Here is a 26016-nt window from a genome sequence, read left to right on the forward strand (position 1 = left end):
TTTCTTCTTTTGTTGGGTACATTTTCAGGAACAGAGATAGATCACTGTATCGTGGAATAATTCAGACAAATCTTTAACACTATTGTGGCAGATGTGAGTGCAGATGTTTTTTATTTGTTGTAAGCTTGTTTCTATGGTAATTTCAGGGAAAACTCGTATTTTTATATGTACTGTTCTGTAAAAAAGTCCACAGGAGGTTGCAACATAAAAGCACACTGATGCGGTATAAAAAAAATAGCATTTTATTAAAACAAAATGCCCGTTTACAAGGGAGAATAGATAACACCTGCACAAAGGGATGTACCTTAAAAAAGGGTAATGCTTACATAACCAACTTGGGAGTGACAAATTTGCATCACAGCTGTTGTATTACAGAGCCAAACCTGTCCTAAAGCCTTGGCTTGTTTTAATACCTGACTGACAAATTGAGAGGGGAAAAGACATGAAGATGCACACTTTTTTAATATTAGGTCAGTTTAATTTTAGGTTGGCATTGTGTAAAAAAAGAGCATCATCTATTCACATTTCCACACGTTTTTTTTTTCACCAATAGGGCAATATACAATTGTTTCTTGTAAAAAAAGATTTAACATTACAGACAGAACATTTTTTGCATTATTCACATTATTTAAACCCCGGTTAATGTAGAAAAATAAATATAAACTGGAACACAAAACGTTCAATAAAATATCCTTTGTATTTCATTGTATTTAGCATCCTGGTAAGTTGCCTTCTAATTTGACTGTTCATATCATGACAGTGAAAGGCTTTCAACTTGACTCCAGATAATCTTTTCCTTAATGCCCGAGCTTCAGTTTCAATCCATTAAACATGTCAGTGCCTTATATCTACAGACGAGCCTATCTCCAGTATGTAATCAGATCTTTCTACATGTTTTTCCACGGGTTCTTGCGTTCTTCTCAGAGCCAAGGGTGCCATGCGGGGTCCATGCGGCACAGGTTATCGAGGCTGTTGGCGGCGGCGACCAGGGTGTTGACCTTACTCTCGCCCCCCTCGAACTGCGCCAGGTTATGGAGGCGGGTCATGATGGCAGTGACAGCTTTCTGGACCAATGAGACGAGCTGCTGTGAGTCCATGTTCTCTGGTTGGCCAGCTGGAGATAGAGGCATAGAGGTGTCTTCCTGTGTTTTCTTGTGCCAAGCGATGATCTCGTCTCGGAGGACTGCTTTCAGAATACCATCAACCTGTAAGATGCAGAAAAAAAATTAGATTAAAGGGTCAATCAATACCTATATTATGTGTTATATTGTTTTATTAAATTGAATAAAACAAACAAATCTTAATCTAGGTCCTATTGTCAAGAGATATTTGTTCATTTGTAGCAATTGAATGAATTTGGTTCATAAAATCTAAAGTACACTGTATAATCTGCACTGTATAGAACTTGAACTGAGAATTCCTCAATGAGTTGAGAAAACAACTGCCTTCCAGACGAGTCCAGGACTGTCGACAGAAATTTGGGGAACCGGAGCAAGAAGCCTCACTTGGGCACCCCTCCAATATAAATAAATAGGAAGAGGGTCCAATACTGGAACCCTAAGACCCCAGGCCCGGGACAACGGACTCCTTTGCCCCCTTCCCTTATCAACTCCCCTGCAAAGGTCATTGGCAATCTTAGGTTTAATGTACAGTTAAAGCTGAGCTGTTAAGTCCAATTCAGGGCAGGTCAGTTCTCTTTAGGGGAACGTAGCCAAGTTGTTAGGAGCTCATTATGGCGACAGTGAACTTAAATACATGACCATGAAAAAACAGGATGGGACCAACACTAGCAATCATCACCTAACTAGGTACAAACTGTTCCCACCCTTACCTTGAGAGTTGGAATTTGAGACAGCACTAAACGTTTTATGGTCAAGGGTTTCACTATATTTGAGTGGATGATTGTTAGGTGTTTGTTGTGTTGTTTTCGTTCCCTGGAAACGTCCATTTCCTTTGGACCACAAGAAAAAAATCTGGCTTGTGGGATTTTGGCCTGAATTAGTTCACACAGTGTGCTTTGTTTATTTGCCTCTTAAGAACTGCATTTTGGTCCACATGTGGGACTACAGTACCTATACATAAATATATATCACACGCCTGTGATTATGGCTATGATGCAGATTTGTTTTCACTGTATTGTTTGGCAGCTTCTCAACACTTATGTTTCAAAAGTTTATACCGAAAAGAAATGATAAATAATTTTTTGGAAATTAACAGACAAAATACCTTGAAGTTTGGTTGTGCAAAGCAGCGTGCCACAGCAATCATGGAGGCGGTGAGGGGCCCAGAGACTCCGATAGTGGTCAAAAACTCAGAGATGTTTGGAGTGAGGCGGAAAGGAACAGGCCGGTTAGCATCCAGGTCCCCAGTGGCATCATTTATGTCAAAGCGAAAGTAGGAGACATTCAGCTTGCCAGTGTCCTAGAAGCAACATACAGAAATAAAAGAAATGTAAATGAGAAATGTGTTGGTTTATTTTGCATTCCTTTTAACTCATTCAGAGATATAAAGGAGGTACTAAATCAAGCCAAGACCAAAGAAATGCTGCTGTTATTGATCTGCCTGGTCAGACACAGTAACACATCAAACTATCAGCAGAAGAACATCTATAATCCTCAATGCACTGCTCTCTGGGCCTGCGCTCCCTGCTGACTTAAATATATACCGCCAAGTTTTCATCTTTAAGCCTGCATTTATGTGTGTGAGGACCGCTACATGAGTAGCCAATCCAGGGAGATAAGCTTCCCTATATGAAAAGGTGAGTGGCTGTGACAGCTTTATAGCTGCGAATTTCATTCCCGCAAGAGCTGCTTTTTCTCCTCAGTCTCGCCTCCTTTACCTCCTCTTCTTCTTCTTCTTCCTCCTCCTCCATCTCTTTTCCCCAGGCTCTGTGCTGTCGTTTGCTCCTCAGGCCCCAGAGGAGAGCTGCTAGGCAGCGGGCTGGGACATTGGCAGCCCCTAGAGGTTGTGATAAGCCCACAGACAGTAGGCTGCAGAGGCAGCACTCTGAATGATAATAGGCTAGTGACCAACCAGGGTCTTATTTTGGGAGCTGGTATACATCTGCTACATTAGGGTGTCACATTTAAGTGACAGCACACAGTGACAAATGTCACAAACTGGGTAATTTTCAGAACTAGTGTCAAGCAACATGTTAAAGATACGGAGGCAATTTCATGTAGAAGAAATATCTCTGGAGATGTCAAGACTGAGCAGTGTTGGGAAGTAACTGAATACATGAACAGAAAATGCATATTCAGAATACTAATTTTGATTAACTGTATTCTGAACACCACCAAATGAAAAGGTAACTGTACCGGAATACAGTTACTTTCCTAAAATCAGGGGAATACATTATGGTCTTTGATCCCACAATTTAGACTTCAAACTGCACAGAATTAGTGAGAAAAATAGACACCGCTGTTGTGGTGACTACATGTGCATATTTGTCCTTGTCTAATCAGAGATAGAATTAAAAACAGCTTTATGTTTATTTCACGTTGGTTATGCATTTTCTATATTGTGTTTTTAGACCAATTTAAATGTAACTCAATGTAAAAGTATTCTAAATATTCAGAATAAAGCACTCTGACTGGCCCATGTAATGGAATATGTTACAAAATACATTTTAATGCAGGTTTTCAGTATTCTGTAACTAAATACATCTACTTCTTCAAGTATTCCTCTCATCACTGAGACGGCATTAAGCAACAAATATGTAACAGTAACAGTAAAGAAAGAAAGTAGTGCTTCTTAAGTTAACTATTCATGGTTAGATTCAAGGTATACATTTGTGAAGGTGAGTTATGGTGTTCCAGCTGTGATGTCCTGTCCTTGTACCATATTTGTGAGTGTGGTTTAGTGTGTACACATCTCGCTCCATAATCCTCCTGTGTCTAATGGGATCTGCAGTGTGGAACAGGCAGAGAGGGGGCTTAATACCAGCGCTTAGCTGCCCAGAGGAACGCCTGTCAGCAAAGGCCGATTAGGATCAGAGGGGAGGGGTGTCCAACTGACACAATCATCTTTAATAATGACTTTGAGAAAGCCGTCTCTAGACCTCGAGCACCAGACAGAGAGGCAGAGGCACTCACACGAATGCGTAGTCTTCAAATTGAAATGTCTTTGATAGCTGTTGAGTGGCGGCACTGAATATAATGTTCTCTCAAAACATCCTTGGCATTGACAGGGGCTGCTGACTGATAGGCCATGCGTGAATGTCATGGGGAGAATGGTAATTCATATGAGCAGATATGGAGTGGTAATGGTGATCTCTTAATGCATCTATGAGTGTGGATATCTATTGGATCAGCCATCGCCTCAGAGCTCCCACTTGACCTTGACACCGGCTGTTTGGTGGGTGTTACCTGTGCGATCTGCAGCATCTCTGGGTTCAGCCTGTTGAGGTGGAGCATGAACTCAGCCAGACCGATGAGAGCCAGCTGGATGGTGAACATCTTACGGAAGGTCCAGTAATCTGTTGCGTTGGGGAAGGTGTGAAGAGCCCACTCCTTCAGCATGCTCCGCGGCACCATGTTTCCTTGGACCTCCTTGAGGATATCTCGCAAGACCTGGAGGGAAACAATTTAATATTCAATTGTGTTTAACAGTAAGAAAGGTTTCACAGTTGGATATGCTACAGTGAAATGGCATTCAAGCCGTATAATGCTTGTGTGGAGAGATGTACCTGGTGGCTTGCCTGCGTGCCCCTGGCCTGCACAGTAGCCAGACGGTCGTAATATCTGGAAATGGGGTTGTCGTGCTCGATCCCCTTCTTGGCACAGCGCTGTTTGTAGATTTCCACCAATGACAAAGAGGAAGGGTTGTCCTCCACTAGCCGCATCTGAGGTGACACTGCTACCACACGGGGCACTGTAGGGGGAAGGAGATGGAGGAGAGAAGATATAAAATGTGCCAGGAACCCAAACAACAATGGAACACAGTTACTAACCATAAAAAAATAAAAGTCATTGCTCTGCTCTTTGTCCTTTTAAAATTTTGATTTACAATGTTTTGTTTTTTTTTCATTTATGATTTTCTATCCTTTCTGAAGTGGGGTGAAGAGAGGGAAGAGATATTCAGCAAACTGTCAGAGAAATCCAAAGGAATTCAAAACAGCGTGAACATAGGTATACATTGAATGGTTATATAAACACAACTGTATGTACCAGCAAAATAAAAGCCAATATAATAAAGATTTTGTTACAGAACATGAGTTTTAATTAATGTCCTACAGATAAATTCCTATAATGAACACCCACATTTACATACACTGACACCTGAAACCCAATCTAACACAGCTATTCCAGGAGGGCATAAATGAGCTGGAGGGGACTATGGAATTCCCTAGCCATATTTCCTTTTAAACAAACCAATCAAGTATGTAATGTAGAGTGGGCAAACATCTGGGAGAGAAAATTGTGCTTAAAAGCCAATAGAAATTTACAGTGGGCATTAGGGACATAGTGTGGGAATAAAAGGGAGTGTTGGTAGCCAATGGCCCACCCTAAAAAGGAGTCATAATGTGTCATTACTCCGCTGATATACCTCAAAATACAATAAAAAAGATTAAAAAAATGAAACCCCCATAAATGCCTTAACAGGTATGAACAAGAGCAATGTTTAAACCAACACTAAATGACCAAACTTAATGGCCTAAATCTGGTCTACAGGCAAAATAAAATTAGAATCAAACTAATTATATATGAACTGTGCCTAAAACAAGGCACTGAGGGCCTTGTCCAGTTTTTGAATGTCAAAATTTTGGTAATCACTGTGTAATAACTACTTAGCCTTCATAAAGCATTACGAATTAACAACTTATACACTTAATGCATAATGAACAAATAGTTAAGAATGCTTCAGGATTAGTAGCTACCTGATTAATGGGGTTAGGTATTAATCAAGTAGTTACTAAGCACGACTCATTCTTAGTAAACTATTTGCTCATTATGAATTAAGTCTTTGTTTATGCTTTATAGAGAATAATTAAAGTGCAGTTACAAAACTGTATTCCCTCACCAGTGAAGAAGAGATGTCTCTTGGTAGTTTCCTTCCTCTTCTCGAGGCAGGGGTTGAGGAGACGAAGGAGCTGTAGAACCCTCTCTTCTCTGCGAGACTCTGTCAGGCAGGCATCATTCATCACCAGATATGGGTAGATCTTTCCGTTGTGGCCACGGATATAGAGACGGCGTGCTGCGGTGTTGTGTTTTTGCACAATCTCTACTCTAGGCATGAACCTGGAGACGAAAAGAAAAATTATGAGGGGCGATGTATTCCTGTGAACTGTTTTGTCACAATCATTTAACATAACATCTCAGCTTCATAATGTTGACTCTGTGTGGCATGGAGCAGACCATCAACTCTCCTACGCTCACATTATAGGGGGGAGTAAGCATTCAGGAGTATTTCAATAATTAATTTGAAGAAACTTATTTAAAAAGAGATGCCATTTGAAAAAAGTGTTTTTGAAAGCTGAATCAATTTTAGTGCAATAAAAACATTACTCAGTCCCTTCTAGAGCAAATCCCCTCAACTATGTCATTTTTAATAATATCTGTAGAAGAAATAAATAAGAAAAAAACTGACACATTTTCAAAACTGAGAAACGGCTCAAATAAACAATATGAACTGAACATCATCTGTTTATAGACAAGCAAAACCCACTTGGATAAAATTATCTACCTTAAGACCTCTCTTTTTTCTGTCATAGCGCACTTGCCTGGCAGCTTGCAGATCATAGCATGCTCTAATTTCTCATCCTGCTTACTAAGGCAGTGTGTGCAAAGACCATACCTGGCAATTTTGATGTAGTAGTGCGTAGGTTTGGGCATGAGGAACTCCCCGGGGATCTCCACCTCGGCTGTCTGCGCAGAGAAGTTGCTGAGGAAGCGGCATTTCTCTTCGATGAGGAAGAACTTGGGCAGCTGCTTGGTCTTGGCCTCTAGGATTTTGATCCACTTCTTAAGTTTGGAAATGAGGTTGTGAAGCTTCATGGAGCCGGGAACGCTGAAGTCGAAGTCTGGTAACCGAGAGGATTAGTATTAATCATCAACATAGTACTTCACTTAGACTATCAATCTAGTGTTTGTGCTTAAACCTAAAGGAGGAAATACAGATAATCATCATCATCCAGATTATTTCTATATTATGAGAAAACTGTTTATAATAGATCTTAAGAATCAGAAAAATCAGATACTACTCAATACTAAAACTAGTATCGATGCTAGATACTCAAGTGAGCAAGTATCGATACTAAAACAAAGTACTGTTATGCTGTGCTGAAAATGAAAGCTTGAGGGCATTTTGTTCTTAATAATAGGGTGGTATCTGTACTGAGTATTGCTAGTCTTGAAATAGAGTTTAAAAGTTCAACTCTAATTTGCTCATTTGTTTAATTAGCAAAATGATAAAGGAAGCCGTTTTACAAATTATGCATATTATTTGCCAATATTGGTCAGAGTGAAGGGAAAGTATTATGAAGCGTATCATGGTGTGTACTAAAATCAATAGTTTGTGACAGTTGACTATATTATCACTATAATATCATCCTTTGGCATGTTGTTATTGCAGCAAGGCAACATTTGGTATGATTGTTTTCTCTACTTCTCACAAGCTCATAGCAAAAACAGATGCAAGTAGTAAAAACTGAAATATACAGTAGAGGCCGATGTGTTATTTTTTCATCTGCTTTCGAAATGCCCTTGAGCAAGGCATCAACCAAAAGTACAAGACCGTAACACAGGGGCGGCTCCCAGGCGTGTTTTAGAGTACAATGTCTCACCTCCCCAAGAGCTATAAATACTGACTCTTAGTAACCTTGCCAAATGAAATCTGCCATGGGGGCAAAAAGACAGACAGCCAGTAAACATGAGTGCAGCTCAAACAGAAACTCAAAAATAACTGAAAGACTATATATAAAACAAATTTAAAAAAAAATCTACATTTGTAAGTTGTAAGTAGTTCCATTTCATTCCTTCTGACTGCCAGAGAGCGGTGGTTTGCACCTGGATATCTACATGTGTGCACAGCACGTAGGTCAAGGAATAAATACCAAACAAAAATCCATATATATTTGACACATCCATTACACTTTTCTTTGTACAGTCCTCGCATCAGCAGTAGGTTGAAGTTGCCATTGGACTGCAGATTTTTTGCCCGTTTTGCTCGGAGCCTCACATATTGGAGTGGCGCACTGCATCCTCCAGAGGCTGTGAGATGGTAGGCAACCAATCTGTTTTTCCAACAAAAATTTACCATCGCCTACAGTGAGTATATTTTGCTACTATTGCCAGCATTAAATATACCTTACCATATGCTGCGTGTTCAACAGCTACTATTAACAAGCTAGCCTTGCATATCCAGGGCAGTCTATACATCTAGCTTTATTACTCTATTACTATTGAATTAAGCTAGTACATTTATCAGAGTTGAACTAGTGCACACCGCCAATTTAACAGTTTAGTCGTATATGTGAGTCTGTGCCTTGTCAATGCTTTCAACTCCAGCAACCGGCTAAATCTCAACTGTTAAGTTGTGCTATGTGCTGGTTTTAACATATGGTTTTAACAGCAGCTTGTGCCACTGAATGACAGCTGTGCTACAACTACACGGACTTCCTCCTGTACCTTCACCTGCTTCTACAGAGCAAATGTTGCTGCGCCTCATTCAGTGGCTCCAGTTGTCTTTACCATCTACCATCTGCAATTGATCTTGGCAAGTGCAGACTCCTCGTAAAAAGTGTTGTTATCAAGTCATCCAGGTGCAAAGCACGGCCCTCTGGTAAGAAGGAATTAAATAAATCAAGATTTACACATAACTGAGGTTCTATGACTTCAAGATGGCCGCTTTCGAAATGCACATTCAACAACCCCAACGGGAAACTCTGGCAAAGTGTAAATGGTGCGTCAGGTATGTATGGGTTTTCTCACGTCACCGACATCTACAATGTGACTTTGTTGGTATTCATTCAACATGTGTCCTGTCCACACATTTAGATATTCAGGTGTAAAGCACCGCACTCTGGTGGTCATCCAGAATTGACAGAACCTGAGTTACATACATAACATTGCATTTTGAGCAGAAGAAACCTGAGAACACAAAAAGGTAATATTAATTTAAGAGAGGGACAGTTAGTTGCATCTTTGGGTGTGTACACAAAGAAAAAGCAAACAGCAGCTTGTTTGGACAGTCATGACTTGTTAAGTAGTAAAAAAAATACATCTGAGATAGACTTATGTGGCCAAACATGTCACATGTATAAGAGTCAAAATAGAATAAGCATGGCATAAATGGTCGAGTCTGTTAATGATCTATGGACTTTAGATGAACTGATTTCTGGGGCTCAGATTAAGAGGACCTTGTAAACTGGATTAATGAAAGTGTGTGAATGAAGCAAAATACAACTCCAGGCATGTTTTTGGTGAGGGAACATTACATTGTTAAAAGCTCATAAGAGTAAATTTTGTATATGTGTATTGCATACAAAATATCTAAAAGGTAAATTCACATATATTGAACCTGATCACATCTATCAGTGACCAAGTATTTGAAATTGTTACATTACAGCAAATGTAATTTTAACAATATTCATTTTAGCTGCCACATCTGTATTAATTATTGCCCTTTAGAATGCTGTGATGTCATCTGATACCCAGCAATTGGCTGGCGCTTCAAATCCAGCTTAACCAGTCATTCTGCTTTTGGGCAGAAAGCTTCACTCACCATGCACTCAATTTTAAATGAAAATGAATTTCATTTAAGTTTGCCCATGAGCAAGACATTCATAATTTCAATAAAGTTATTCACAGCACAATTAGAAAACTTTTGGACGTTTAACTCCCAGGGTGAACCAATTCAATTAGTGGTACAGCAGGAAGCCGTCAAGTATTAAATCCCTGTTACAAGTCACAACTAATATTGCGGCAAACATATTGTGATGAGCAGAGCAATAACAGCTGAAGGAGAGCAAAACAAAAACCCTTTTCTGCCCCTGGGTATCTGTAACATGCACACACAAACGCCTAACTCTATCACTACAATGTGCTCTATTGTACCACCTCAAAGAATGAATCCAGGAACCTGCGAGGTCCTGCCATTTCAAAGCTGTTCAATTTCTTCTGCCATGAGACCTCCTAATACTTTAAATAAGCCCTTTAAAACAGCCAATGTTCTTTGCCGAGTGGCCCTATTTCGCTGTCAGTCCGTCTGCAGTTCACCTGACCCGGTAGAGCAGGGGGTGGAAATTGAAACTGTGCGGGGGAATTGCAACCAAAGAACAATTCAACAACATTAAAAAGTATAGTGCCCCCAAATAGAACGAGTGGTACACGTTTTGCTTAGTATAAACCATGACTGAATGTGGTAATATTATCGCATACTTTAAACATAAATATGCAATACGTTTAAAGACTGGCTTCTTTCAATCTTTTGCACTGTCAAGGCAACAAAAAAGAGACGGCATCAGAAACTATTGATTTGCGCCTGTGGTGTTTATAGTAGCAGAGTCTAACAGCTTTGTAAAGTGACTGCTGTGAAGCCAGAGTTATTTGGAGTTGCTCTGAAATTCTCATCTCTGACCCCTACCCTGTATCCTCATTCCTCTGCTAGTTACAGAGAGAAAATGTGTGGAAAATAGTTTAGCTGCTCTGTGACCTGTGTGAAACTCGGAGTTATTCTCGTGGCCTACCTGCTCCACTGACAGGAGGAGGGGAGTGGGGCACTGCAGCTCTAAATGATGCTTCAGCCAGTGGGGCACTTTAGAGGACCACTATTCCCCCATGGACTGTCCCGGAACTATGTTTGTGAGTAGGAGCACGGTCGGACTTTCCAGGGTTACTTTAGCAGAATGAATGGGATACAGAGCATAATGGCTTCAACTGTTAAGGTTCACATTTAAAGGTTATGATAGGAAAATATGTCAAAGGAAATGCATTGAAATGAGAAATGGCATTTAAATTGATACATATTACTGAAAGTCAAAGACACACTTGTGACAAAAGTGTCTGGAACAGATCCATTGCTAAAACAGTAACTCATGCAAATAGCATTGGCTGTAATTGGATTTGAATGCCTCCCTGCTGCCAAATGTTATATGTGCACACATAAACCCATATTTTCCGGCCCACAAACCCTGTGAAAGCGAGTGAGCGCTAACGTGGAGCGTGAGTGGAGCTTGGCTGCTCAGCAGCTCTGTAAACCATGTTTGTTCCGCTCGGGGAGCCTTGTGTGGTTTGGTCTCCGTCTGCACAGTCCGGTGTCGCAGAGGGGACAGTGGTGGGCCTAACACACCGCACCCACAACACCCGCCTGGGGCCACTCGGCTGCAGCACACAGCTGGCACATCCACATCTGCGGAGATTCATCAGTGCGGAGCTCAAAGTCTCAAAAACTGTTGTTTACGTTGTTAACTCAGCCAGACTGCATGCCACGCCACGCATGGGCTTTGATTACTAATACCATAACACCTGCCTCCAGTTTATTGTTTTGCAGTGCTAAATGTACAGGTTCCTTCATGCTTTTGTATGACTTTATGTTTTCACTTCTGACTGTTCATTATTGCCTATATTTTCTCTGTAAGTGAGTGGATAATTTTCTCCCTAGCTGCTTTTCATTCCCTCTCCTTGTCCTTCTCTGTCCCAGGGCCAAACACATTAGCTCTATAGGCCACTTTCAAAACCAATGAAGAGGAAAAGCACAGGCAAGGCGGCAGGGCGACGGGAGGGAGGAGTAAGTGCTATGTAGAAAAAGCAATGAACAGGACAAACCAGGCTGTTAACTGTGATTGTAATTTACAGAACATGCATGTGCAGCCTGTGGAGCAAGGCAGTGACCACTAAGGACGATCCTTCACGTAATGTTGTAGACAACGTACAAGCCTTCATATTCAACACAATGGGGTCTTGGGCCAGACCTGAGAGCCACATAACATCCCAACCAAGTAACATCTAATTTGTTAATCTACCAACCACACAAAAAGAGATCCCAATGGAACAGAGGCGAGCAAAACTATTGTATCTGCCCAATGAACTGCACCAACATGCCACACCAAATTAAATCAATTGCTTCAAACCTAAATTACATTGCACAACATTATTCCTCTAGAGTACAGTGCCTTCTCTAAATGTGTTTCAGCTAACATAATGTTTCGGTATTTAAACTGTTGTCTTATGTCACGTGAGACTTTATTGACTGGAGGGTTAAAGGTGTCACTAGCAAAATGTCTACACTAGTCTCACCTTGACACTGTGTCCAATACTCAAACTTGGAGCCAGTTTTGATTTGCAAAGTAAAGAAGGGACAAAACCACATACCATATCCATTGGTAACTGCATTTTTTTGGCTCTCTCTTTATGAACATTTAACAAAGTGCAGTTCTAAAACAGAATACCTTCATCTGCTTGACATCAATTCTCTCCAAAATGCACACAAGAAACCTTTTTGCCCTCTGTTTAAACCTTCATTCAACAAAATAAAAGCGTTGTCTAAATTGCACATTAGTACAAAGCACAAAAGTGCAATGATTAGACTAATAAAAGTAAATGACATTGGTCCTTGTTTACAGTACGGTTGCTAGGTAACTTGGCTGTAAAATTACCTGTACATGTGTCATATCTACTGCCCATGACCAATCAGGAGGTAACTTCATCAAAATAAAGAAAAAAATTGAATAAAAAATAATAATAATAACCTTAAATATAATGATTTTAACTTTGATTTTGACGTAAACATCATATGCATTTTCACTGCAATTTTTCATGTAATTGTCCAACTTTGAAATTTGATAATTTGATCACTTTAGCTTTAGTACATTTACACTTTAGTACATTAACATCTATACTGTCATAATCAAAATCAGTAACTAACCTGTAGTGAATTGTCCCTTCATCTTCTGGAAGACTGGGTCCTGTGCAGTTGCCTGGGCACGTCGTGCTAGTGACTCAGATGCGGCGCTGGAGAACATGGTGGACACGTTGGACACGTTCTCTAGGCCAACGCCGAAAGTGCTCACCAGCTTCTTCACAAAGTTCAGTGTGTGCGGCGTGATCTTGGCGTCAGACACTGCTCCGCTTTTCTCAAAGGCGACAGAGTAGCACTTAGCCAGGCCTTGCTGAAGCTGCCTCAAAACCTGTAGAAGAAGGAAAAAAAAGAGCAGAGGGGCATATTTATTTAAATGTTGAATTTTTGTTGTGGCTTGTATTAATTGTGATGGTATTAATTAAATAATAGTTAATCAACGGTAAAGGATAAGAATATTCTAGCAAGGTCGATCACATGTTCATGAATGATGTTTGTTTACATGATGTATTAATGAATCAAAGGAAAGGAAAAATACAAAACATTATATGGTTTTGAAAAGATGTTTTGAAACATAAGGCCTGTCATGCCATATTAGTGTTAATGTAAAATACTGTCAGTACTACCTATAGCCTGTACTGTGCTTGATGAGAAATGGAAAAAGATAAAGACCCAGTGTGCGCCTGGCCTTGTCTGCCCAGTGGAACGGAGCATAGAGCCTGCAGCTGCTGAGAGTGGCCCCAACTATCACAGATAATCACAGAGTCTCACACACACCAACAAACTCCAGGAGCTTAATCCCTGGGCCCATCCTACACGCTCACCGCACCCATCCATCAGCTGTCGGGTTTTCGCCTCGCGCTGCCTCCATTTCAGCCAGTTTCCTTCCACCCACAGTCTCAGAGTTACACTGTGAGAGACTGCAGAGCCTGGCTAAAACTATCTGAAGCACCTGCCTAAATGAGAATGTCAGGCCTAATTCTCACCAAGATGAAACAAGAGCTGTCAAATACAATAGAGGTAATTCAGCTCAGATTTAGTTTCACCATGATCCTCTCCTATTCAGGTGTAAATTAAAATTCAGACACCTGGCTCACTGTAGTCAGAATAAGACTGATTGCTTGTATTCACATGGACTAAATAATGCTATTCACAGAGAAAGTATTTTAACTTGCACAGATGTACAGGGCAGACAGGCTGTGCCAGCACTGGTCATGTGGACAGAAGGTGGCCTCACACACACCTCCGTGATTTGTACGTGGTTTCAGACACACATAGATGCGTAAACCCACATGGCCAATGTATTATTGTCTCCCCATGTTAAGTGCACACACCAGGACAACGACTGTGTCCCCTCACCTCTTCATGCCAGTTCTCCCTGAACCACACCATCTGGTCCACAATGCCCTCCAGAGAGGAGAGCAGGGTGGGGTGCAGCTCCCTCTGCATGTGCATAATGCGGCTGCAGCGCCACATGGGGGCCGTGGCTCTGATGGGCCCAGGGTCAGAGCCTCCGGTGTGGGGCTGAGCTCCCACCGAACTTGGCTGCTGCTGCCCAGAGGCATCTGAAAAAGAGCGGGTAAGGACAAGGCATTAGCACATAGGGAGTATACTGAGAAGAACACTTTGAATGCTTCACATAAATATGCACTGAATACATTTAAATTATAATATATTAAAGCAGCTTCCAATAGATGGAAATTCAAGAAAATCAAATTAATTGAGTGTAGAGGGAGTGATGTGCAAAAGTTCCCCAAATCCCAACTGCACAATGAATCAAATATTGAAGCCTTTTGTTTTAAATAATTCTCACCTCCAACGAGTCATTCACCATTTACAGAATGAAACTGAAACTGGGCTAACTTTATTTTTTTTAGCATTATATTATTATTAACCTTGGAGCTTACGATGTTGTATTGGTAAATGAGCTCTCTACACAGAAAAGCTACAACAGTTTAGGTGTTCTACGGAAAATAAAAGAAGGTGCATGGATTCTAGTAGAGTTGGTTTTGAACATTTTAACCCTTAAACAACAAAGAAAAAGATTTGTTATTTTAGAGAACGGTCAAGAATCAACCTGTCCATGCCGTCATATTTACTCACCACTCTTGTAGCGCTCCCTCTGCTCAATCTTCAGCGTCAGGTACAGAGTGCGTATGGGGAAGTACACCGCCTGGGGGTACACTCGTCCCACCTAGCAGATAAAAGAGGGTCACCGATTACATTTCAAAGACTTCCCCTCAGGAGTGCAAAAGGGGGAGTAGTGAGAGGCAACAGAGAGAGAGAGAGAGAGAGAGAGAGAGGTAAGGAGAGAGAGACAGAGGCAAAAAGAGAGAGATTTCTGTGATACAGCCAAAGACCTGGGCTCAAACAGACTCCATGTTTGAAGCTTTGAGTCCAGGGACTGAGGCGAGTTTAAAACATGTCATGGCTGAATTACTTTACTGAATGTGACTGATGATGAAAGTGCCCTCAAGACTTTTCACCAGAAGTCACAAGGATCACTGGGGGGGCTTAACGGTTGAAGTCAGGTTTGAAGTTACCCAAAAAGTCCGCAGACTCTGATAAAGGGTGAAATCTGATACTGTACAAAAGTTATGAAGGAATGTCTGTGTAAGAAGGCCTGTTTTAAAAAAACATTGTAATTAAAATTGACCTGAAAATGTAAGTGTCAATTCCATTTGCCATAATTAAACACAATTTGAACATACAAACCCATCCCTTATTGAATACCTTTAGTTATAGGAAAAAAGCCTTATGCAATAGCAAGTCACTGGATTCAGAGGTAACTGGAAATTGTAATTTTAAGCGAAAACTAAAAGCCACATTAAAGATGAAAGAGGAATAAAAGGCAAAGAGGAAGCGAATCCACCAAAGATCAGCATGGTAATGGGAAAAAAAGTGTCTTGAGAGAACAAGATAGAGGGACATAGAAAGCAATGGAGAGAGAGAGGGAGAGAGAAGGGGGAGAGGGCAAGCGCTAGACAAGGAGAGGGGAGAGAGGTGTCCGAACGTCAACACGGAGGTGGTGAAGATTGTGTGTTAACTTCTGATTCATCTTGCCGTCGTTCCCCGGGCGCTCTTCTGTGCACCTTCATCAATATTTCAGGATACGTTTTTTAAACATCCCGCCGCCACAGAGAAGCACTAAATAATTCAAGGCCAGAAAAGGAGAGAAACCCTGCCATGCATCGAAATGTGGCTCTACCCTTTACGTAAAAGGGTTGGGAGAAAAAAAAGACTTCATTTTAAAATAAGTAGTGGATTCTTAAATATTAGTGTTAGAAGTACAAAGTGATTATAAATATCCTGGGCTGCTTTTTGGGGTACATTAATGTAAGCAGCACAGCTAAGCAAGTGCATGCAAGTGCGGTGAAACAAGTATGGCTTAATTAGCACAAAAATGAAGGGGAGAGGATGGATGGCCTGAAAATGTCACTTTCATCGCTGGCTCATACGTTCATAGTTAGGAATGGAAGCAAGTCCCAATTAGACATATACAGGGAAACAAGGGTAGATAAGATACAAAACAACTTAAGGTGGCCTATCTGTAAATGGGAATCTGATTCTGTTTTTCTTTTACATACAGTGATGGTCAGAAGTTTAATTTTTTAATCAACAGTACCATTAACTTTAAAAGAGGAGGTATTTTATTTCTATGGGGTATTTACTGCTAACATGTGACATATTTAGATCACCATGCTAAATTTTATGAACATGTTTTATAAGTTTCAATTTTGTTTTTGAAGCTTTGAGTCTCCCTTCCCTTCGCCCTCCATAAAGAGAAGAGAGTCATAAAGAGAAGCCCCTTTAGAAAACTATCACAACACATTCGATGAGGATACAGCTAATGAAACTATTGCACATTACATCAGGTTTGTGAAGTTGTTGTTGCATAATTCCCCATCTTTAAATATCCATAGCATTGTTGTTCTATATTTAATTACTTACACTTTTGTGTGTGTCTATATAGAAAACATTTAATTTGATCATAAAATATTTCATTTTTAAAACATTTTCAATTTTTTTTATTTTTCTGAGTACTGTATTCTTCCCTTGCCTCCTTATGTTAAAAGATTTCTACTCTCTCCATATCCAGCTCTGCAGAGCCTCAGTACAATAGTGGTCTTTGCAGAGGAAGGCGGTTTGTCACAGCAGACTACTCTTTGAAGATCACCCTCTTCAAATTGTGTGGAAATAATACTCCATTAGGCAAAGCAAATTAGTCCTTGGTTTAATTACTAGCTCGGTTCCTGCAGTGTGGATGCATACAATATTAACTTTATAATCATTTCTTGAACAAATAATTTAAAAACCAATTCGGCTGAGCCTTGTGAAAACTCCAATAAAGAGCTGGGAAGGGGATAGGAGAGAATCAGAGTGTTTCATTTGGTAAATAGAAGGCAAGAAGAAGGCTATTCATTTATGCTGATTAGTGACGCATGCCAGACAGGTGCACTTTACTGAAATTATAGCCGAATAAAAGATGAGCGGTTAATGCAATTAGACTTATAGACTATAAAATTGGATACAGAAAGTTTTAATAACCATACCTGACTGATCAGATTGAGCAGAGGTTTTCCTTCTGAACCCACTAAACAGGTGAGGAGCTGTGGGATCCAGGCCAGCCACTGAATGGGCGGGACTCCAATGCAGTATTTATCCACAGCATCTGCCAGGGTGTTCTTGTCATCGAAGCTTAATAGCCATAACACCTGTGGAGCACAAAAAAGTGGTTAGACAAAAAAGACAATGATATTGATAAATACACATAAAACACATTATTTAAGATAAGAATAGATATAAGGTGCATCTTGGCAAACGTAACAGTTACATTCCACTTGTCTGTGCCTCTCCATTATGAGGAAGATATTAACCCAATTCAACCCTGCAGGTTTCTAGCAGCGGGCCAAACCAGGCTACACAGATTGCGTATAATTACTGATAATGACTGGTCATCTCATTTCATCCATCAGGACACTGCAGTGCCAAACTAGCTTGGCGGCACAGTAATAGAGTTCACCAAAACATCTAATTGAGATGTCTGTGTAATCCCTCAGATATCTAGGTATGATCCATAGGAAAAGAAAAATTCAATTCTGACAAGTGGACAAAAGTTTGAGTGCAAAAACTTGCCCAGCCTAAAAACATTTGTCCAGTTGACAGAATTGATTTTTTTCTTTTGCGATCTAATTGGGATGTAGTACCAGTGACTGTGGATATTAGAACGTACCATGGCTCATGTCGACACCTGTCCAATTTATTACATGCTTCTATATTCTCTATCATCCAGTAGCTATATTTTTAAGAAAACAATGTACAAAATGTTATCAATTGAATTCAAGAGAACTTTTTAGCACCTATTCTGTTGTATTCCAAACACGTAGTTTAATTACATGACTCCTGTAGAAGCCACAACTATAGATGCTTCATACAGCGCTTCCAATAATAGAAACAGATCTACTAAAAATTTTTAAAAATAAAAAATAATAATAGAGACATGCTTGCCAACTTAACATCAATTATTTGAGTGTGGATTCTGAGAGATTTAGAATGTAGAGAGTCCATTTCTGTAGATCTAGCCTGTAAACAGAATCTGTAAACAATAGCTGTTTACAGTTGTTAACTGTTTGTTCAGTGTAGTTAACTCCTCCCTTCAGATAGATATAAGGCAGTGTCCACCATTTATCTGACCAGAACTGAAGAAGCAGCTTGAATGAGCAACGACACGTTTTCACTCCTACAACTCTTTGTCCAGTTGACAGATTTAACTTTGGCTTTTACATTTCAGCTTAAATAAAACACTGCACAATTCCCTGTACTACTGTTAAAGAGAAAAGACCATCAACAAATAGAACTGAAATAGAACAGATAGAATAGAACAGTAGCCCTGGTGAATACTGATCTTCAATTATAAAACACTGGTGCTGGGTTTTCAGGTGCTCTCAAGGCCACAGATGAAACACCTATTTATAGAAGTGTCTGGGTAAAATGGTGAAGTGCTTGTTAGGACACAGCGCTCCTTTACCCCCAGCAGTCTTACTGAAATGGGAGGTACAGTTGCATCACAGTAACTGCAGCAAAAAGGTCAGGGCATGCGAAGGGTCGTGAGATAGTGGCGTCAAGGGAGGCCATTAGTCTGTTAACCTCTCTGCCAGCGGACGGCCTTCACTCCACCATTGATTCGGCGTGGGAACCCGTCCACAGACCACCGCCGCACACTAATCGATCAAATTACAACTGTGTGTTTGGGAATGGCAGACAGAAGGAGAAAAGATGGCCTTTCCTTCTCCTCAGCAACAATAATGTATGAAGTGAATGGGGCCAAGGCACTGAGGAATCAACAGTGACCCTGTGAGGAAGAGGAAACTAAGATGGAGCGAGTGGTACCGAATACAGGTTACTAACTGATGCTGGTAAGGTGGCTTTCTATACTATACTGCCTCTTAGCACACAGTATAAAATAATAGTACCGTATTTTCCGCACAATAAGGCGCACCTAAAAGCCTTTAATTTTCTCAAAAACCCACAGTGCGCCTTATAATCCGATGCGCCTTATATATGGATCAATATTGGTCAATTATGACACCCGTAGTCAGGAGGCGTCGCCAAAGTAATAGCAGTAATAACGAGGAGTCAGCACCGGGCGACATACGCCACAATCTGCCAATGGATTGCGGATGCCTGGGCTGATATATCAGTCTCAACTGTGATCCGAGCTGACGTCCGAGCTTTTCACGCAGGAATTGTCACTGAACTGCCAGACAACAGCAGCGACACGGATAATGGTGATTTTGACGAGACGGAATCGGGCACTTTGAATGTCGAGCTCGCCCAACTGTTCAACTCAGACACTGAAGAGGAAGAATTCGAGGGATTTGTGAATGAGGAATGAACTGAAAAAGTGAGGCTTTACGTGTTTCTTTTACATGTTTACAACTAAACAAGGCTGGGAGATATTGTGAATATGGACATTAACGTTTGGACAATGTTGAGTTATTGTTACTGCTTTGCACTATTTCGAGAGTTACTATATTGTGAATGCATTAACTTGTTTTGTGAGTGAACGAAGTTTTCAGAAAATTTTTTTTATATTCTATTAATAAAGTTTGACTGACTCACTTATCGGTTTTGTTGACATTCCCTTTAGCGCTGCTCCATCTCGTGGATGCATAACACAACCCCAGCTACTACAGTAGCTTATATTCTATGCGCCTTATAATGCGGTGCGCCCTATATATGAAAACTGTTTTAAAATAGGCCATTCATTGAAGGTGCACCTTATAGTGTGGAAAATATGGTAAATAGCAAAATAAAAATAATAGAATAGAATAATTATTGAACTCGCTCAAGTACATGAGGTTCTTGGTTCCAAGACATACCGGTAATTGCTGAGTAACAAATACCTTTAGTGTAATTTGTTCTTTTAATGATCCAGCGTGGTTGGAGTTGGTAGAACACTTGGCCTTATAATGATTTGGTGACACCTAATAACTAGTTATGGAAACCTCAGATTCGTCACCATCAAAACAGACTGTCCCTGTGACATACTTTTACTGGGCAGATACGTGTGTCATTTTTAACTCACAATAAACCATAATAAACCATAATAAACACTTTGGTTTTAACCTCACCTTGGCCAAGTACTTGCGTGACTTGCTCTCATTCTGGTGGCGACAGGCGTGGAGGTAGCAGGTGATGGCTGACACACCCAGGTGTAGCTGTCGATCTTTGACAAAGATATTTTCCAAATAATCTCCCCACATGGCCCAGGCCTTCACCAGGACATCATGCATCTGCACAGCTGCGGAGAAGGCCTTGTTCGCCTCCTCTGACCTGTGGCCACAATAATAAATGTGAGACTAAAAGGTATAATGGGGGAGACATTACAGTACAGGACAACAGAGAGGAGGAGGAGGATCACAAGCGTGAGAAACAGATGATGATAATTTTGGAAATTATGCACTAAACATCAACAAGCACCACATTTCATTACTGTGGTGTTCAAGCCCCTCGAGAAAGCATTTAATCCACTATGAATAAATGTCACCAAGGGATCAGCCATTTTGTTGTAAAGTAATATGATTTGAACCCGCCCTATCATACTGCGCAGATCAATTCATTTAATACCATCTGACATGGCGTATGAGCTTAACATCTTCTCATTTCATCTGAACTGACAGCGCCACAGCAAGGTTAAAAAAAATGGGAATAGCTATATTTATCTGTACACAAATACTCTGAGCGTGAAGAGCACTGCAGGAGCTTAAAGAAACCTTCGAGGGGATAAACTTGAAAATCTTTGGGATATTTTTTTTTAACCTCGGCAAAGCAATTCTTACACTTTTGGATTTAGAAATTGTAACATAGTGGGAGGAAATAGACAGGTAAGTGGTGGCAGGAGACATGGGTTTCTTTGCCTCATTTACGCTGACAAGGCAATAAATTCTGAACCATCAGCTATTTTCACATTTGAAGAATCTTTTTTTTTTTTGTTTTACAGAAAATAAGATACGAGTGGCACCCTGGAACGTTCACCTCGCATTCAAAACAAAAAGAGAGGTGCGTCAATGAAAAAAAACAGGACTTTTATATACTTCCACATTAGGACCACTCCCAAGACTGCTCTCCCATACACTGCAAGTAAAATGTCTCCCAAGTCAATCAATTAAAATGTGCCATTATAAAAGGCATTTTGGCATGTGATGAAGAAATGGGAGCTTGATTGCTATGGGAGCAAGAGCCGTAGACCCCTCAGTAATACTTAATAGGGTTGCCTCGGCTACTTTTGCTACCAGTCGAGCCGATAGGAGCGGTAGCAGCAGCGGCACCCGGTAGACTGTCAAAACCTCCGACAGCCGTTTAATTGAATGATCCCAAAAATCCCCAGCACTACCGCGCGCACTTATAGCCCCTCTCTGGCCCCCTGCTCTGCCGTTAATTCTCCCCCCGACGTACAGGGGAACTTTAATGACGGCAATAAAAACCCTGCCGAGGTGGAGGCAACTTCTGCTGATCCCGGAGATTCCCAGTAAATTGCCTGGAGTTAATTATTGAGCTGCATATACATTTAATAAGGCACCCGCAATTCATCTTCCCACCCTGAGGACGCAGTGTCATGTTGGATATGACGAGATGGGGGCAGAGTGGATATACACAGCCTAGTCAAGCTGCAAGGTCATAGCTATTTGCTCTATGGGCAACCCCTGCAGGTAAATGCCTAACAAATTGTTGACAAACTACAAGAGTATTCACTTCTAAAGAGATGTCAACTAAATCTCTGAATGCTCTGCTAGTGGCAAGATTTTAAATGCAATGTAGTGACAATATAATCATGTATAAAAGGCAAGTGATAATGAAGAGACTCGGGACAAACTTTGTGGTTTTTTTTAAAATAGGTTAAATGGTGACATTGTAATATCAAAGACTTACTTGTTGATCTGAGCCAAAAACATGCCCTTGAGTGCGTAGAACTCAGCTGTCATCTCTTTGGTGAAATATTTCAAATTAGTTGACTCAATCACTTCCAATCCCTAAAAAGGCAACAGTCAATTTTGAACTTAATTAGTGACAAATAAACTTTGAAAATAAGTTAGGAGATATTTGGTGTCGAGACAGGGCAATAATCACAGGTGAAAAACAAACAAATGGCGCAGTGTTCATTAAGAAATAAGAAAAAGAGGCGTTAGGGGAACTAGACTTCCATTATGGTGAGGCTCTGATTAGGTGTCCCCCATGTGCAGCTGTGACAAACGATGTGCAGAGGGAGAGAAGGGGGAGAGGAGGGGTGAGGATGTGGAGGGGACGAGTGGGGGGCAGAGAGAGCCAGAGGAGATGAGATAGAGGTGAGAAAGTGTGAGAAAGCAAGAGAGGGAGAGAGAGAGGGAGAGGAGTGTCTACTGGCACTTTTAATGACTTGTGGTGTGCTGAACCACTTCTATTAATCAGGGCACTTCATAGGCTTAAGGAACATCTCCATAGTTACACTGCTCACTAAGTCTTACTGCTATCTCCTAAAGCCACTTTGGACACTTTTAGTACTTTCCTTAGTCAATTGTATTCATGTTAACCAAGCATATTTTAATTGCCACAATCATGGTCAACTAGATTCACCTTTTTGTTTTCGTTTGACTAAAAATATATATCTTGGATATGCTACAAAAAGTGTGTGAATTTGCAGTTTACCTTCATAGTAGTGACTAGCGTTGTCATGATAATGAAATTTCGAACTCGATTTCATTACATAGGAATAGACTCAATACTCAGTTCAGATATCATGATAGACAATAGAATGCAATTTTCAACATTAAACAATAGTACTTTCTTTTACCAAATATTATTAGTCTTATATTTGTGTAATCCCGCAGTCATCCAGGTCCATGGGCGTATACTAGTCTATGCGGTCTTACACTTCTATGTCCTGACACAGCTCAAGATCATTCTAAAGCTATTTATGAAAGGTTAAATTTTTTCCTGTAAAGACTTTTAGTATCAATGTCTGCTCAAAAGTGTGTCTAGTTTTGTTACTACTTTTAGTATCTTTTATTATCTGATTATTAATTTTTTGACAACCATAGTATTGACCCCATCTTGCAATGGTCAAGAAATGATGCAAACTTCAAATTTGGCTATTAATAGTTAAGAGTAAATTAGACAACTTAAACATACACCATATATCACCATACTGTCCTAAGCAAACTAGAGCCTTACCTGCATACACTCATTCTTGCCCATGACTCCTGCTAACTGCAAGTAGCATTTGACCTGCTGTCTGATCTTCTGAAAGCAGTCCACAATGGGCACTGTAGGGATTGTGTGGATACGGCTCAGGATGTCCAGTGCTACATTTACCAATCCCTATTTAAAAAAAAAAAACATATATAAATGAAATATAACATAATAACATAACACAATTCATGAGAGTTACTATTGAGAATGTCAATTGATCTCTGTACCTGTTTACGACCAATTTTGCCATACTGAATGATAGCAGAGGCTGACGCATGTACTCCCAACATCGCATTGTTGTTATTGGGATCATGTTGTGTGTTGGTCTCATATGCAGTCACTATTGCTGTAGAGAAAGGGGAGACAAAAATGACTCAATCTGACAAACAGAGCATAACGAGATTAATTTGTCAATCCTCTACCTCTGTGACAGCCCTGTCATTATAACACAGGGGAGGGCAGCAGGTATTGAACAGTAAATGGACCATGGCAATAATTTCCATCAAGAAAAATTCACTTTAAGTTTGAAGGGCTGCTGTGTGAATGAACGCAACTTTATCTAAGTATCATCATATCTGCGGTTCACAGCATGAATCAACTTGAAACAACACATTTTGCCATGCTGGTCATCCAGAATAGCTTCAAAGCCACAGTGGGAACGAATGAAGTTAAAAAAAAGTTTGAATGTGTGTGTGGCTATGTATGGTTTATTCTACAGGGAGAAAAGAGTTGACATTTGAAAATGCAGAGACCCAGTAGGTGTTCTAGCCTCTAAAAAAGACATCTTCCAAGAACTAGCAGCACGGAGCTTCAGAAGCTTTGACAATGTTATATGACAGGACATTGTACAACTGTCCCTTTCAGCACAGGTTAAGACTGCATGAAAGTCAATACAAAGTCAACAGGTGTGGTAGGGCTGTGGAGAGTGTTACCTTGGTAATGATGCTGGCGCCACATGAAGATACTGCTCCAGTGTGACAGGTCGTCGGACACTATGGGCAGGCGGTTCCTCCAGGTCTTCACCACAGTTTTCATGTCATGGAGGCTGGTGTTGCGGCCCAAGTTAGTTGGCTGGAGTCCGGCATTGATTTGGGCGGCTTCCTGGAGCTCGATGATCTGTTGTGCAGCCTGGAGGGGATTACAAATGCAAATGTTCTTAGTGTTTCTGGTTTTAATAGACTTTTAAAAATATTTTCTAATTTGCCACTTTGGGCTTGAAACTGGTTGGTTCACAGTGGTTGTCGGAAGGATACCACTTCCTAACATAGACTGGCAAAAATTCACCATTCTCACACAAGATTTAGTATCCAAAGCCAATATTAGTCAATCTCCCCTAGCCAAAAGCGACATTTGTGTTTACAGTTAGAATTGTGTGTTTTTTGGACTTGTTTGGTATAGCTGGCAGCCCGCTTCAAAATCTTGGTCCAGACCTGGCATAGCAGCGACACTTAATCTTACTAGTTTTGTTAGAGAATAAAAACAAAAGTATACAACATGTCAAATCTGTTCCATTTCATCCTTTCTGACCAGCAGAGGGCGGTGCTGAAAGCACTGAATGTCCCGTTTGCATATGTGCAGGGATTTATAGAACTGTACTTACATATGCAACTTCCGTTTGGTATTATACCAGTTACACGTGATTCTGAACTTTCACTGGCCTCTGAATTTTGACACAATTTAATACAATATAATATCAATTGAAATTAAGTCAAGCCATAACCATAGGATCAGAGCACGAAAAATAAATGTTATGTCATAGCCTTGCTGTTAAGTATATTGTCATCTCTGTTTTTGTAACAAAAAGGAGTCAATGAAAGGTCTAGTTGGTTGGATTAAGGATAAAAAACAAAGCAAAACAACAACAAAAAACAGTGTCAGCAGGTCAGTGACTTCAGGTTTAAACTCTGCATCCTAAAAGCAGAAAATCTTCACAGATTAGATGGATCAGAGTGCCCAAAGTAAGTTAGCTTAAAGAACAGTATACCAGCACTTCTCTGACACAGTCCCTCAAAATAAAGCTTTCTAACATCTTATTACAGTAGATCTTTACCATCATCAGATGTGGAGAGAATTATAATGCAAAAAATTGAAGTGTCCTCGTGTGCTACAGATCAATCAATTCTGAACATATATTTCAGTATTGCTATTCTTGCTGGACCAGAAAGCAATTTGCCTCTTTTTTCATGTGTAGTTTTGCTTGTGGTAGGCATTTTCTGTCAGAAGTCCTTTTCTTATGCATATTTATCCAAACTTGGTAAACACGTGACAAGACTAGATTATTTTGATTTTGTTGGAAAAAAGCAGGTCATTTTAGGCCCATTCAAATATTAGCTCAAAAATCTAAGACTCTCAAGATTGCTTCTATAGGTAATCAAAATCCACCCTAGATCTGTCACTGTAAATGTTCCAGGAATGGGGTAAAAATGTGAAATTGATAAGTGAGGGCTCAGTCTCATTGTGTGAAAAGAAGACTTATCGATTGTTCTAAAGCCT

At 40.4% G+C, this 26016-nt stretch overlaps 1 protein-coding gene across 2 annotated transcripts in view; it reads right to left on the bottom strand.

The window, feature by feature from the left end:
* Positions 1–228: 228 nt before the first annotated feature.
* trrap (transformation/transcription domain-associated protein) overlaps positions 229–26016 on the bottom strand; it is a 70476-nt gene continuing 44688 nt past the window's right edge. For both annotated transcript variants that reach the window (XM_033985377.2, XM_033985378.2), the window contains exons 57-71: positions 24456–24651; positions 23751–23869; positions 23506–23652; positions 22228–22328; positions 20430–20631; positions 17349–17510; positions 14899–14989; positions 14155–14360; positions 12865–13126; positions 6796–7021; positions 6022–6239; positions 4688–4872; positions 4368–4571; positions 2227–2421; positions 229–1205 (exon numbers count right to left, since the gene is read on the bottom strand). In XM_033985377.2, the coding sequence (XP_033841268.1) occupies positions 921–1205; positions 2227–2421; positions 4368–4571; positions 4688–4872; positions 6022–6239; positions 6796–7021; positions 12865–13126; positions 14155–14360; positions 14899–14989; positions 17349–17510; positions 20430–20631; positions 22228–22328; positions 23506–23652; positions 23751–23869; positions 24456–24651 (2799 nt within the window). In that variant the 3' untranslated portion in view covers positions 229–920. The remainder of the gene's footprint in view (positions 1206–2226; positions 2422–4367; positions 4572–4687; positions 4873–6021; positions 6240–6795; positions 7022–12864; positions 13127–14154; positions 14361–14898; positions 14990–17348; positions 17511–20429; positions 20632–22227; positions 22329–23505; positions 23653–23750; positions 23870–24455; positions 24652–26016) is intronic.

Source organism: Periophthalmus magnuspinnatus, chromosome 19, assembly GCF_009829125.3.
Source record: "Periophthalmus magnuspinnatus isolate fPerMag1 chromosome 19, fPerMag1.2.pri, whole genome shotgun sequence".
NCBI lineage: Eukaryota > Metazoa > Chordata > Actinopteri > Gobiiformes > Gobiidae > Periophthalmus > Periophthalmus magnuspinnatus.